This window comes from Lactuca sativa, chromosome 5, assembly GCF_002870075.4.
Source record: "Lactuca sativa cultivar Salinas chromosome 5, Lsat_Salinas_v11, whole genome shotgun sequence".
Taxonomy (NCBI): domain Eukaryota; kingdom Viridiplantae; phylum Streptophyta; class Magnoliopsida; order Asterales; family Asteraceae; genus Lactuca; species Lactuca sativa.
In genome coordinates this window covers 330,763,903-330,779,104 of record NC_056627.2, presented here as the reverse complement: position 1 = coordinate 330,779,104, position 15,202 = coordinate 330,763,903, and the positions used below count along the sequence as shown (strand labels likewise).

Here is a 15,202-nt window from a genome sequence, read left to right as displayed (position 1 = left end):
TGACATAAGGTTAAGAAATCTAAACACAAACTTATCATATCAACATCCCGCCACATGTTAATTTGTCCATCAGGAGTTAGACCCCATTCCTAATCATGTATTATGAAAAAGGTTGGTGCTACCGTGCATCAAACATCATTAGGCTTACACTCGATAAGAAGTAATATTCATATTATAATATTTTATCGATCAACACATACATTAAGACGATAAATAACTTAAACAATTTTTTGTTGTATAATCAAAACATATAAACTTAAAACACTTATCAATTATTCACAAACAAAAATGCATTCTTTTGGTACTTTGTCGATGACAAGAGACACAAAACTATTCCCCAAACCACATGCCCGTTATTAGACAAAATTCACTCATTCAAAAGTGGAGATTGTGTTACCGACCCTAATGTATAGTTACTCCAAGTTAGTAAGCGATTTTGTACATGCCGATGTACATAAACACGTCAGGGACATCAAACCACCTAAAGCACGACTGCATGAAAAGCATCTCATGCATTACGGTAGATCATGGTTTAGCAAGTATTATCTCATCAAGTTTCAATTTGCATTTCATGGATAATAGAACACCATACACATGGGCATGCAGGAAAAACAATATACCAAGTTAGTAAAACATGAATGCCTGAAAAGCACCTCATGCATCGGGGTAGATCTTAGTTTGGCAAGTATTATCCCATCAAGTTTCACTTTGCATTTCATGGACAATAGAACACCATACACATGCTAGCTGGAAAAATAATATAGCAAGTTAGTAAAACAAAAACTAGGGAATGCATTTCAAATGTATTTTTCATATTATAGACAAGACAAAACTTCAAAAATGGTCACTGTAGTTTTCAAAAATATCAAGTTTAGTCCCTAAGTTCAAAAAACCTCACAGATGGTCCCTGTGGTTTCAAAACTTTAAACAAATTGTCATTTTCGCTAACGTCGTTAGCTTTTGACCGTTAAGTGAAGGGCATTTCAGTCTTTTCACTACCACAGGGACCATTTATGAAGTTTTGTCTTATTTTTAAAAAAATAATAATAATAATTGTTTAATATTAACTCTTTCTCTCTCTCTCTCTCTCTCTCTCTCTCTCTCTCTAAGATCATCACTAGGGTTAAGATCACAACAATGGCCGATAAAATCAATTCCGTGATTCAATTGGGTCGGAATCTCATGTCAGAACGACAATGTTACTGGAATCAACATTTCACGGTTTAGGCGAACACGAGCTGGAAGAAAAAACCCTCAATTTGCAGTCGATTCACTTGCAAATTTAACCAATTTGGTGTCCTTCAACACTTCTCGATCTAGGCAGTTATAGCGATCCGAAATCAAATATTGGTCAACGGCCGATATTTGGGATATAGGTTATCGCGGTGGGATATCAATATTTTTATATCATGTATAATTAATATATAAACATAAAACATATATAAAAGTAATATAAAAATACAAAATTCAAAGCTGTTAATGTTTCAAACATAATCTTACGTAAGCCATGGAATCTTCCTCCAAGTCCACATCAACAAAGGCATCCAATTATTTTATCTAGATCATCCATATTAACTCTAATATCATCATCATCATTTAAGAATTATGTACTTAACACATCAACATGATCAAACCTATAGAAACTAGCAAGTTAACACTTAAGTATGTAACAATTAACATAACAATAAGATCCGTTAATACTTAAAACATGAGTCTATGACCTAAAACTAACAATTAAGTACTTAACATAATAGCGGGTTCAATTAAGTTAAGTCCATAAGACTTAAGGCCATGACTTAACACTAAAAAAAAGCAAGTAGAATTATTTAACCGATATCCCACCTGGAAATCGCCTGGAAATATCGGTAAATATCACCGATATTTGCGGTCCGATATTTTGGACCGATATTTGACACCGCTATTTTGAAAAGTACCGATAACCGATATCCCACCTGGAAATCACATGGAAATCGCCGATATTAACTGCTTAGTTCTCGATTCACTCTAGCTGGTTCAGTCCCTAATGGATCAAGTCTTCAGCTTCAAACGAAGTAGAAGGACTTAATCACCGAAAAACACAGCAACAACCGAGTTGCTGCCTCCCTCGACTTCACCTTCTTCTTTCTTCTATTTCAATGATAAGCCAACCCAACCACCCCCTGATCACCACCGTTCCCAGTTGAAGAAACCCACCATCGCAACAGGTCCTAATAAGTTTTGTTCAACAAAGAAGAAAGGTAGCCGAGAACCTCCGACTTCCCTCCTGTTTCCTTCTGTTTTCGAATCCCAAGCAAATCCCTCTCTATATCCTTCTTCCTCCATCGAGCTTCAGGTAAAGATTTTCCTGCGAAATCACAAGGTAAAAACCCCTCTTGTTTTTTTTTTTCTTGTTGAACCTCCATGAGCATCATCATCATCGAACCCACCACCGAACACCATCCTCCCCCTTCTCTTCCCCTTCAGAACCTCCGTGTACGACGATTTAGACACAAAAGCAATCTCTGATAACAAATTTAGATCCAGATGCAAGTATGGAGTGGAGGGATTTTAAACCCATATGAAATATTGATCCTGGGTTCGCTTTTTTCTAATTAGATTTGAGCAAATTGCTTTAAATGTGGAGGAAGGTCATACGACGGTCCATGGCTAGAAATTACATATAGCTGGGTGATGGAGTGGCAGTGGTTTTCCATGGGAATACCAATCAAGGTATAAGCCATCTAAGCACCTCTAGATCTTGGGTTTTTGGTTTCCAAGTTTTGATTTTGGTTACCAGATGAAGTTGATGCTTTTCGTTATCTGGCATAAACGAGAGAGAGAGAGAGAGAGAGAGAGAGAGAGAGAAATATATTAAAATAATTATTTTTTTAGTTTTCTTTTTATTTAAAATAATAGAAAACCTTCATAAATGGTCCATGGATATTGAAATGACGAAAATGCCCCTTACTTAACGGTAGAAAGCTGACGGGAGGACTAAACATTAAAAGTTTTGAAACCACAGGGACCATCTGTGAGGTTTTTTGAGCTTAGGGACTAAACTTGATATTTTCGAAAACCACAGGGACCATTTTTGAAGTTTTGTCTATAGACAATGTTATCATTTCGAACACCTTTGTTCATTGGATTTCAGCCTTACATTATCATTTCGAACAAGCATTTTAACTATAATACTATTTACTAACCCATATAATATTTGCTTTTAAAGCCTAACTACTAAAAAACACGCACTAGGTTTCCTTTTTTGAAACAAAAACCTATCAATATCAAACATGTCGTCGGATTTTCAGAAAAGGTTTGTGTTTTGGACTATAAAATTTTCAAACAAGATAAAATATAACAAAAATATATAAGCTTGAAAAAAAATATTTGGTACACCTAAATCTCTTACGTATTCGATTTCATATTGCTTCAACTCGAGAGTCTAAGATGATATTTTGGAATGCGGTGGATATCACTCTTCGCATCTCCTTCAAATTTGACTACTTAAACAGATGTATACTTATCAGACTTAGGATTTCAGTGGTCATTTTTATAACATGTAAAAAATGGTTATTTTATGTAGTATTATTATTATTTCTTTTATGTATGGGGAGCTTTAAAAGGGACAAAGTGGGCAGCTGTATAAGATCTAATTTTTTATTATATAATTTTATTTAAAAATAAAAGCTTATATTAACAATAAGGGTCAGGTCATTTTTTTGTAGTTCGTCTCAACCCTTTTGAAGATATTTAAGTTTTCAGAACCGACAATGTGTTTATGTATTATTATTATTATTTCATTTTTGTAACATGTAAAAAAAAATTGACTATTATATTACTTTCAAATCCATCTATATCGCCAAATTCATTTTTACGTTGTATTATTATTTCTTTTGTTTTTTAATATGTATTAAAAGAACTTTAAATACAGGTGAGCCCGCATTTCAACACATAGATTTCATTGGACTGTCAGCATTAAAAGCGACATCTACCCCTGACACCACCTAGGCTGTCAAACGACGCCGTCTTAGCTGACATCAAACCCAAACGTGGAAGATTATTACTGAATGCAGAAAAGACAAACACAAAATAGCATATCAAATTAAGGATTTTGTACATTTGTATATCGAAGTCTTCTAACATGTTTAAACGCCAAAAACCAAGTATTTTAACTAAAATAATATTTAATTTCTCTTTTGATTGATAAAGTGTATAATCCTCGTGTAGTTCAATAATTAAGTAATTTAATAATAGTTGTTTTATTGTTTAAGAGATTATTATTTATAGAATCACACACAAATGTAAAAGGATTTTCTCTGACAAATTCCTTAAATATTTAAGTTTAATTGTAGAATGTACAAGTAACTGCAGCAGCATCGTACAACATCGTGGCAAATTCGTAAAAGTAAACAAATAAAATGAACAAGTAAGTACCTTACGCTAAAAAAACATGTACCCTCCATGGTCAAACTGGTCAACAATCCTTGTACACCGAGGAATCTATTGAAAATGAACAGATATGCTTCGTAATAACTGCTCCAATATCTAAATTGCTATTTCCACGCCGCACCACTGTCATATTTGCTAATGCCACTCCACTGAGTGAACTCGGCTCCGATATTGACTCGGGTGATGACACAAAATGTATGCTTTTCTGCAAGAACTCGTTTGCGGCGAGTTGACTCAAAAGCGTCGATTCCGTGATTGAATTCTTCTTGTTGTGGCGCTGACGCGTTGTTGATCGGACGATCTCCGTCAGTATTGCGGCGGATAACCGTCGGACACCGCGTTCTCCGCCTATTATCAACGCCGGATTTATGGTTTTCCGGTGGGGTTTGTTGTTTTTCCGGCTGTGTTTTGGTGTTGGCGTTGATGAGAGGAAAATCGACTCGGGAGTATGGTTTTTGACCCGGGCGAGTGGGTCTCCGAGTAGTAAAAGCTCCTTAACGTCGACGAGCATTATGTGCTTGAATTTCCGGCGAACCCGACCCAAAATCATCGGGTAAGAAGCCCATCTTCTCAGATTCATCGGAACGTGGTCTAAAAACCCGGATAACGAGTTTTCAGGGTCAAGCTCGCCAATGCCAAAACCCACAACCGATCCATAACACATCCGAGTCAACTCGGTTCCATTATCACCATTGCTGAAACTCGAATTATTACTCTTAATTTTCCGACCCCAGATGGATTCTCCTTTATCTGCCTCGTTGCCGGATTTCACAAACCGGGTCACGTCGAAACTCGCCGGAAAGTCGACAGCTTTACTCCCATTTCCCAATTCTGATTTGTACCGGTGAACCAGTTTCAGGAACAAATCATTCTCGTCCCGAATTACATCATCGAAAGAATCTATCGTCGAAATGGAATTGAATACAAACAAAAGGTCCGATTTTGAAGCTAAACCAGACCTGTGGTAGCTTCGTAAGAACAATTTTAGTTCTTTCTTCGTTACGGAGTCAGAAACGTGACAGATTACGAGCTCATTCATGGCCATCGTGCCTCGTGTATACAGAGTACCTAGCCCTTGTAACGCCGGTGGGTTCCATATTCGTTTCGTGTGAAACTTGGGGTGATTCTGAGAGAGATACCGGCGATATTGATGAAGATTATGAGAGGAGATGAAATCGTTGTTGGGCTCAAAAGATGAGAGAGTGAAGAGAAGGAAAGTGAGGAAGATTAACAGAGCACAAACGGAGATGGTGGATTGAGCTCTGGTGAAGATATGACTGGAATTCGTGCGTTTGAGAAAGGCGTTAATTTTAGGAGATTTAAATGGTGATAGTGATGATGTTGTTGATGAAGGTGTTGAAGAATTGAAGTGTTGTTCTTCAGGGAAAAAAACCAAGAAAATACCCATTCCTTGAGCTCCACCACCACTGGACCACCACTATCGCCGCCGCCGCAGCTGCTCCCGAAGTTGATTTTTGCTGTCTCTGTTATGTTTCTCTCTCTGTCTTTAGATTTCAATTTGAAGTACACTTTGATATCTTCTGTTCTTCAAGGATTAGATTACAGCCTACTTCTGTGTGTATGTGTGTGTGTTTGCATTTGTCTACTTATGTGCCAGTTTTTATTGCTTCCCTCTTTGTCTCTTCTCTTTAGGAAAAAAACTGATTTAACCAACTGTGAACAGTCTATTTTATTTAGGGTCAATTTATATGTTAAATACTAAAATTAAAGTCAGGTACCATTTGATTTTTTTTTAAGAGATATAAGATTCAGTTTCATATCGTAATTAGAAATATTTGATTTTGTTATATAGTATCTGATATGATTTTTATTAGATCACATAGGAAGTTTGTCTCATTCAATCTTACATAAAGGATATAATTCAATAAACAACTATCAAATAACCTCTTATATTTTAACCGTGTTGGACTTAATATTATATGGACAAAATTGCAAAAATGGTCCCTATGGTTGTCAATTTTATGTGTTTTTTGTCCAAAACGAAATGTTTGTGCACCATTAGTCCAAAATTGAATATTTCTATTGTTTTTTGTCCTTATCTACTTAAAAAGACTATTATGCCCTTATAATTTGTTTTTTCATTTTTTATTATTAATTTTTATTCAAAAAAAAAACTCACCACCATCCTCTCTCTCTCATACACTAAATCTTCATCTGGGTTCTTTAACTTCATCTTCTTAAACACACACACACACAAAATACACAAAATTATGAAGATGCTCGTCCGATGGAGAAAAAGAAATACGAATGGGAACAGCCACAAGGTCGATCGATGGTCTAGTAGTCCAGCTCTTGTGCTCTTCTGTCTTGGAAGAAGAATGCGAAGGAAGGGGGCTCGGTGTGGCTAGGGCTTTCGAAGGGAAGGAGGCCAGAAAAGTGTTCAGACGAGAAGCACGACGTCGCGGGTGGTTCAGTGGCGTTTGCTTTAATGGGGGTGGTGGCATCGGGTGGTGATAGCGGAGCTGTGATGACAGCGGGTGGCTCTGTCACTTCCTCTCTCTTCTGTTAGGTAGCTTGACGAGGAACATATAGAAGGAAACAGCGACGTTGGGGTGTTTGATGGTGGTGGGTCACGACAGGGGGAGGCAGAGGAGCTGCCACAATCGATTGTGGTGGCTTTCTTCACCGAAGAAGTGAGAAACGAGGGAGAGAGACGAGTTGGAGATGAAAGGGAGGTCGGGGAAGGGATTTCGACGGAATCAGTTGTGGTGGGTGGTGGTGGTTTGCATCGGCGATGGGTGGCAGTCAACTTTGGGTTTTCTCTCTTGCTCTAGCGATTCACAACGGGGAAGGGGAAGTAGCGACCGATGGGAGGTGTTGGTCATTTATGGTGGAGCAAGGTGGCTAGAAGGATTGTTGAGGTGGGCATAGCTTCTTCCTGCTCTTTTTCCGACACTACAATGGAAGAGATGAGGGGTCGGTGTTTTATGAGATGGGTATAAAGATCATGAGAGAGAGAGAGGTGGGTTTATTTTGTTTTTGTTTTTTATTTTATTATAAGAATAAGAAAACAAATAAAAGAAATTAATATATAATTATGTAAGGGACATATTAGTCATTTTAGGTGGAATGTGGACCAAAAACACAAGATAATACAACCATAAGGACCAAAACTACACAATGTATCTAAAATTGGACCAGTGGTGCACCAACATTTTGTTTTGAACCAAAACTATATAATTTTGCCAACCACATGGACCATTTTTGCAATTTTGTCTTTTATATGCTATTCAAGTCACTCGCAACATGATGTATAACAATGTATTATAGATTAAGTGATCTATCTAACAAAAAAAATACAAATTTGTTAACTTGAATTAGAACGAATAACTAATCTTATATGAAAATATGTTTAGCAACACATACAACAGCATGTGCTATAAAAGGTTATGTCAAAGAATCTACTAAAAATCAAATGGGTGACATTCTCCAACGATGGAGATTTGATATTATCGGGTCAATAATGCAATTATGTAATATTGGACAAAAATAATTCAAACACTACATTTTTAATAATTGCAACATTGTCGAATCAATAATGAAATTCATGCAATCTGCTAAGAATCAAGAATTTGGATATCAAGAGATCTAAAATTTTGTACTTCTTTTATGTCGTTTTAAATAAACATGAGTTAAAGAACTAAGAAATACGTAAAAAATTACAATTCTAGTTTTTTTTTTTATAAAAACGGCAAAATATATTAATAGAACCTGAAACCTAGCAAGAAACTAGGCAAGGGCAAAACAAGAAAACAAAAGAAATAGTTTTTAAAGTTATTACATATGGCAAAGAGGGGATGAATTCCAATCTATCCAATCACCAGTAATATCATTACCCCTACACTTGAGCCATAAATATTGTAACACCGTGAATTTTAAAATAATTTTTTCGCATAATATAAAAACATATTCATTTAATTTTCATAAAAACATCAGTGTTTGAAACTCCAATCAATGTCATACAAAGAATCCCAAGATCACATATCATAAAAATCTCATGTGTGTGTACTGATCAAGCCGGCGCCTTCCCACGGTCATCACTAGTACCTGAAACAAATAACACCAACACTGTAAGCACAAAGCTTAGTGAGTTCCCCAAAATACCACACATAACACATATTAGCCACTCGAGGCTATAACTCTGTGGGTCCGTAGACCCTACTCTGTGAACCCTCTAGTTCTAACTCTGGAAACCTTCCGGTTCCAACTCTATAAACATGCACAGCATAAATCACATAGAAATAATGCAGTACAACACATAACATACATATAGCATACAAATACTCTGTCACGTAACTCTGATTACCTACTCAAGGTAAAGTATAGTGAGAAGACTCACCTCGTGTATCTCGATAACTCGCAAATCCCGAAAATCACTCGCGCTCGATCCTCCGAGCTATAATCCTCCTATAACACAATATATCTCTAATTAAGACTTTCACAACTAAGGTTGACTACCCCTATCAAGTCAACACTGGTCAACTCTGGTCAACGGTCAACTTTGACAGGACTCGGCGAGTGCACTAGGGCGACTCGGCGAGTCTAAACGTGTTCACTCACTCCTTAAGATCCTCCCTTGGCACGTCGAGTACTTCCCTGACTCGACGAGTTCCACCTGGCATGAATCGCGGGGCCACCACGACTCAACTCGCCGAGTCTCAAGAACAACTCGGCGAGTTCCAGCTTGACTCAGTCCACTCGACAACCTTCTCTGACTCTCCCTGACTCACTGAGTCAACCCCTTAACTCGGCAAGACCACTCGCTGAGTGGTTGAGGACAATCTTCATGCTACTCGTCGAGTCTGTTCTTCGGACTCGGTGAGTCTAAGCCATGCATGAACTCAAATTCACTCCTGAGGTCAGATCCGTTCCAGTAACTCATAGATCCAGTCCTTCCAAGCACATTCATCACGTAAAGTTACAATCTTGGTGCTCATGCAAAGGTCCAAAGGCCTTATTTGATGATATGGTCTCTAGAATGCTATTCTAAGCTCATGGCCTCCATTAACACTCATAAAGCTTGAGGGAAAAGAGTCTCTGGACCTCTTTGGGTCCATATCCAAAGCATCAACACAAGAAGAGGCCAATTACTCCATGAATCATTCCACAAAGAAGCCCTAACTCTAAGATTTACACCAAGGGCTGAGAAAGGAACGAATGGTTACCTCAAATGAAGTCTCTGGACTCAGGAATCACTGGATTAGCACCTCCTTTGGTCTCCTCTTGCCTTGATCCTCTTCTATATGCAAAATCACCCACAAATAATCAAGGATCTTCCTCTTCTCTCTCACAAAACGCTCAAGGACTCTTTTAGGGTTCTCTCTGGGGTTGGTGGCCGCAAATGACGGCCATAAGCCCCTTTAAATAGGTCTCATACCCTAGAAATTAGGGTTTCATTAAACAGCATGGACTCGCCGAGTCCACCTTTTGGACTCGTCGAGTCCGGACGCCAACCCGCGCCCAAACCGCGATCATACTTGGCGAGTTTGAGCTCTAACTCGCCGAGTCTCCTCACAATTCACCAAAATTTATAAGAAGAACTAATACCTGGGAATCCGGGCTGTTACAAATATGTTAACGATTTGATGTTATCAATCCCCCTGGATGTTGTGGTAGCAACTCCACGAAATAATCTGTCATTCCTGGTTTTCCAAAGACTCCATATCAATCTGTAGCATATACATAGTAGTTTAATACGTTTCTTGGGGCATCGACCCCATGAGGCTGCAAATTAAAGTAGGTCACCAACATTTCTGAAATTTGTTTTTTTATTCCGCACCATTCGAATATTTTTTCTCTTATATAACTTGCGTATAGACAACCGATGAGAATGTGATCAACGCATTCAACTCCTCCGATACATGAGCTACAATGTGTTGAATCGATATTCATGCCACGATGTTGTAGTGCTGTAGCAGATGGGATACGACCTTGTCCAGCTCTCCAAGTGAAACAAAGTACCTTAATGGGGATAATCTTACACCAACTGATCTGCGGGAGAATGATGGATTGATGTGAATTTAGGTCTATTCTCCGCCTAAGAGCTTCCACAGTATATCTTCCATCTGGCGTTAACAAGCACATCCATTTGTCTTGTCCGGTTTGTATTTGGCAAGAAGCAATATCCCGATTTAACCTGTTAAATTCTATGGATAATCCTGCGTTTAAAGGGCAAGATTTCCATTCCCAGGAATTACCAGTATTTAAGATTCGATAGGCAACAGAGCATGTTTTACACAATTCTAAAGCATAAAGTGAAGGATATTTTGATTTTAATTTCTCATTATTCAGCCAATTGTCTTGCCATAACATTGTGCTTTCTCCTGATTTGACCTCCAACTTGAATATGTCGTTGAGAGTAAGTTTAGCTCCATGAATATCTTTTATAGTCCCTGCAATGTTTTTCCAAACCCCAGTAATAGTTTTCTTTGAAAGATAATCATAAGGCTTGTTAGAAAGAGAGTGGATACCTGTTATTACTTGACTCCATAGTGCAGTCGATTCAGTTTGCAAGCGCCACCACCATTTTACAATGAGACCCACGTTTAATGCACGTATTGAGCCAACACCTAATCCACCACATTCTTTTGGTGCAGTTACTTTATCCCATGATACCCAATGAATCTTGTTTTTCCCCTCCACTCCACCCCAAAGAAACTTTCGACGAATCTTTTCTAGGGTGTCAATCACGGAAATTGGTGCTTTGAATATGGACATTTAGTATGCAGGAAGATTGCCAAGAACAGATTTGATTAATGTTAATCTCCCACCAAATGATAATGTTTTTGATTTCCATGAAGAGAGATTTGAATGAAACTTGTCTATAATTGGTTTCCAATTTTTGACCAAGTTCATATTAGCCCCGATCGGGACCCCAAGATAAGTGAATGGTAAAGAACCAGCTTCACATCCAAGGATATTTGCCCAGTTGGAGGTTTCAGCACTCGTAGCCCCAATACCAAAGACTTTGGATTTGAAGAAGTTGACTTTGAGCCCTGAGGATGCATGAAAGCATCTTAGAATGCGAGTCAAGTTTTTAAGATTGGACCGAGACCATTCTCCAATGAATAACGTGTCATCAACGTAAAATAGATGAGAAATCATTGGTCCATTACTAGGGATATTGATCCCTTTGAATATTCCTTTTGCAACCGCTGTTTTGATGGCAACATTTAAACCTTCCATTGCGATTATGAATAGAAATGGAGAAAGGGGATCACCTTGACGTACACCTTTGCTAATTTCGAATTCTTTGGTAGGTGACCCATTGACTATAACTGAAGCACGAGATGATGATAGACAACCCTGAATCCAGGACCTCCATTTATTGTCAAATCCCATTTGTGATAACACCAAATCGAGATATCCCCAGTTAAGAGAATCAAATGCTTTATCGAAGTCAACTTTGAACAATAATAATCGCTTCTTAATTCGTTTTGCCCAAGCACAAGTCTCACTGACGATTAGTGGTCCATCTAAAATGTTGCGTCCCTCCACGTAAGCTGATTAAACATCTCCAATGATCCCTCCAATAACCTTCTTCAATCTAAGAGCTAAGATCTTAGTGATAATCTTATAAAGACATCCGATGAGTCTAATGGGACGATAATCAGATAGGGTTAGCGGATCATTGATTTTCGGTGCTAGAGTTATGAATGAAGAGTTACAACCCTTGGATACGGTACCATAATCCTCAAAATGTCGAATGAGTCTCATCACATTTTCCGACATAGTGCCCCAATATTTCTTAATGAACTTGAATGTGAATCCGTCAGGTCCCGGGGCCTTATCACTGCCACATGCCCAAGCTGCATTTTTAACCTCTTCTAATGAAATTGGTGCCTCAATTCTGATTGCATCCATCATAGAAATTAGGGGTGTTCACGGGGCGGTTCGGTTCGGATAGTAATGAAATTGTGAACCGTGACCACGGGACGGGTACCTCATACGCACTAACCGAAACCGAACCGTATTGACAAAAAAACCGAACCGAACCGAACCGTATAAAAGCGGGTAACCACGGTTCGGTTCACGGGTACCCGGTAAAATATAAAAAATTAAATTCAATTGAAACTAAAAACTCCATTTTACTTATCTCTTTCTTAAAATTAGTAAGTCAAAGAGTTAAAAAAAACATAATGAAGTTCAAATATCATATATTATAATTTGTATAATAAATACAATAATAAAAACAAAAAAATCAAATGAATTTAGAATACAAAATTGGATTTGTCGATATGGATTTTTGTTTAGGTTATTACACTCGTAGATCAATCGAAACAATACTAATGAAATAATACTTTTTTTTAACGGTTCATATATATATATATATATATATATATATATATATATATATATATATATATATATATATATATATATATATATATATATATATAATCAAACGGTTCGGTTCGGGTATCCGCGGATACCTAAATATAAAAACCAAAAACCGACCCGTTGATATCCGGTTTTTTCGGTTTCGGTTTTTTTCGGTTACGGTTTGTTTCGGTTTCGGTTTTTTCGGTTTCGGTTTTTTCGGTTTCGGATTGGCCGGTTCGGCTCGGTTTTTCGGTTTTACGGTTTTTTTGCACACCCCTAATAGAAATCGATTTGAAATGAGGGTTAATTAGTTTTGGTCGAGATGAGCATTCTTCCATGAACTTGCTTTGAAAGAATATGAATGATTCGTTTTTTTATTTCAGAGACATCCGATGTCCATCGACCATTGATCGACAAACCTGATATTCTATTCCTACTATTCCTACTATTGATGTGACCATGAAAAAATATAATATAAGAACTTGAATTCAGTCAGCAAAGGTCCATATGAATTAAACTGTATAATTATTACACACACCATTTAAAAGTTTTTAGTAGTTAAAAAATAAAAGTAAAAAACAAAAATAATAAAAAAAAAAAAACTTTGTTCGCCAACAAGAACTTACAAATTTTATTTTAAACAAAATCTCTTCATTTAAAAGTTATTTTAAGTATATATTGAGTTTTTAGTTTTTTATCTAATTTAACATTTAAGAAAAAATAAAAACTATTTTTGTCGAATATTTCTTTATAATTAAAACTGTAACTTCCATTTAACCCTTAATGAAATAAATATTATGTTTATTTTAAAATAATAATAATTGATATAACAACTGGCCATATATTTTCATTTTAAATAAATAATTTAATGTTACATGCTATTTAGGTAAGTCGATTCGATTGTATAACCTCCGTCATCTAAATAATACTTAATTATAACTTAAATGTAAAATGGAAGTTTATGACCTTTTTATAAAATAAAAATAATTAGAAAGCGTTTAAGAAAAAGAAAGTAGTCGATATTAAATAGTTAATTAACTTTTTCATTAAATTAATACGTGGGTTCTTTAGTCTGGAATTTCCTCATTGGATAATGGATATTGGGGTAAAAAAAAATAGGAAGGGGTATTAAAGCAAAAATGAAAAGTAAGAGGGCTCGAAAGAGGGCTCGAAAGTTGCAAACTTTTTTTGCTTGAAATGCTTGTATTTGTGAAAGGGAAATTTGTATTTGGTTCAATGGGTGACCAATACGTTTTCGATGTTGATACTTTTTATATGAGAATTTATATTCGTTTAAATGTTTAATGAGTGGATGGGGTATCAAAAGCAAAGTTAATTTATTGGTTTTCTTGCCATGATTATAAGTTGTAACTTTTAAAAAAAATTATAAGAGCAATAGGAGGTTTTTTTATGCCTCATTGCTATGTATTTTTTTTGTAAATAAGCATTTATTATTATTGGAGAACACAGTTTTTTTTATTTTTTATTTTGACCATTTAATATATATTGAATAGTCAATATACTTTCACAACTTGTACATATAACACCTTTTATTTTAACAATATTTCAATTTAGCCTTTTCATTATACCTTAGTTTTAAATATTTTTTATTTCTTTATTATTTAATTATTCTTATTTATATATTAATAACATCTTATTTATAAAATATAACTTTTATGACGATAATATAATATTTTCAAATGTTTTTATTTTATTTTTGTAACTATAACATAATAATTTTTCGTGTTTTATTTACATAAATAATGAACCGATATTTATATATTCGTATCCAATCATTATTTTTGTTAAAAAATAGAGTAATTAAATAAAAAGATTTTATAAAACATTTTAGAAAGATAAGGGTAAATTAGTTAAAAAAAAAAATTAAAAAAAGAGCTATTAAATAAGCTTAACCATTGGAGTAGTATTTTTTTGTAGATGACAAAGTTAATGGAATTGTGATATGACACTTATTTATAGTGTAACCATTGAAGATGCTCTAAGAAAAACAATTTTTCAATGTAGTATATAGTTAACTTTCTTCTTCTCGGTTAGGTATCCAAACGAAATTTTGTTATGAGTTGTTACTTGTTACCTTTTCGATTTGATAATTATTAACTAAAAAAAGAATGTTTTCATAGAGAAGGGTAATTGAAACGAATGATGGTGAGGCAGACACAAAAAGGATGAATATTATCTATCAGTGACAAGTCTTACTATAAATAAGAATTTCAAATACTTGGGCTTATTATTCATAAGGATGGGGGTGTTAATGAGAACATCACCCAACGTATAAAGACGAGATGGTTTAAATAGAAAGTAATCATGAGAGTTTTGTATGACAAAAATGTCACGTTGAAACTAAAAGGAAAATTATATAGGATGGTTGTAAGGCCAACTATGATAATATGAATATGAATGTTGGTCAACT

General features: G+C 35.8%; 1 protein-coding gene across 1 annotated transcript; it reads right to left on the bottom strand.

Annotated features, from left to right (window-relative positions):
• Window positions 1-4,453: 4,453 nt before the first annotated feature.
• On the bottom strand, window positions 4,454-5,836 carry LOC111887571 (uncharacterized). The gene has a single exon (XM_023883742.1). It carries the CDS (start codon window positions 5,834-5,836, stop codon window positions 4,454-4,456), a length of 1,383 nt encoding a protein of 460 aa, XP_023739510.1.
• Window positions 5,837-15,202: the final 9,366 nt, after the last annotated feature.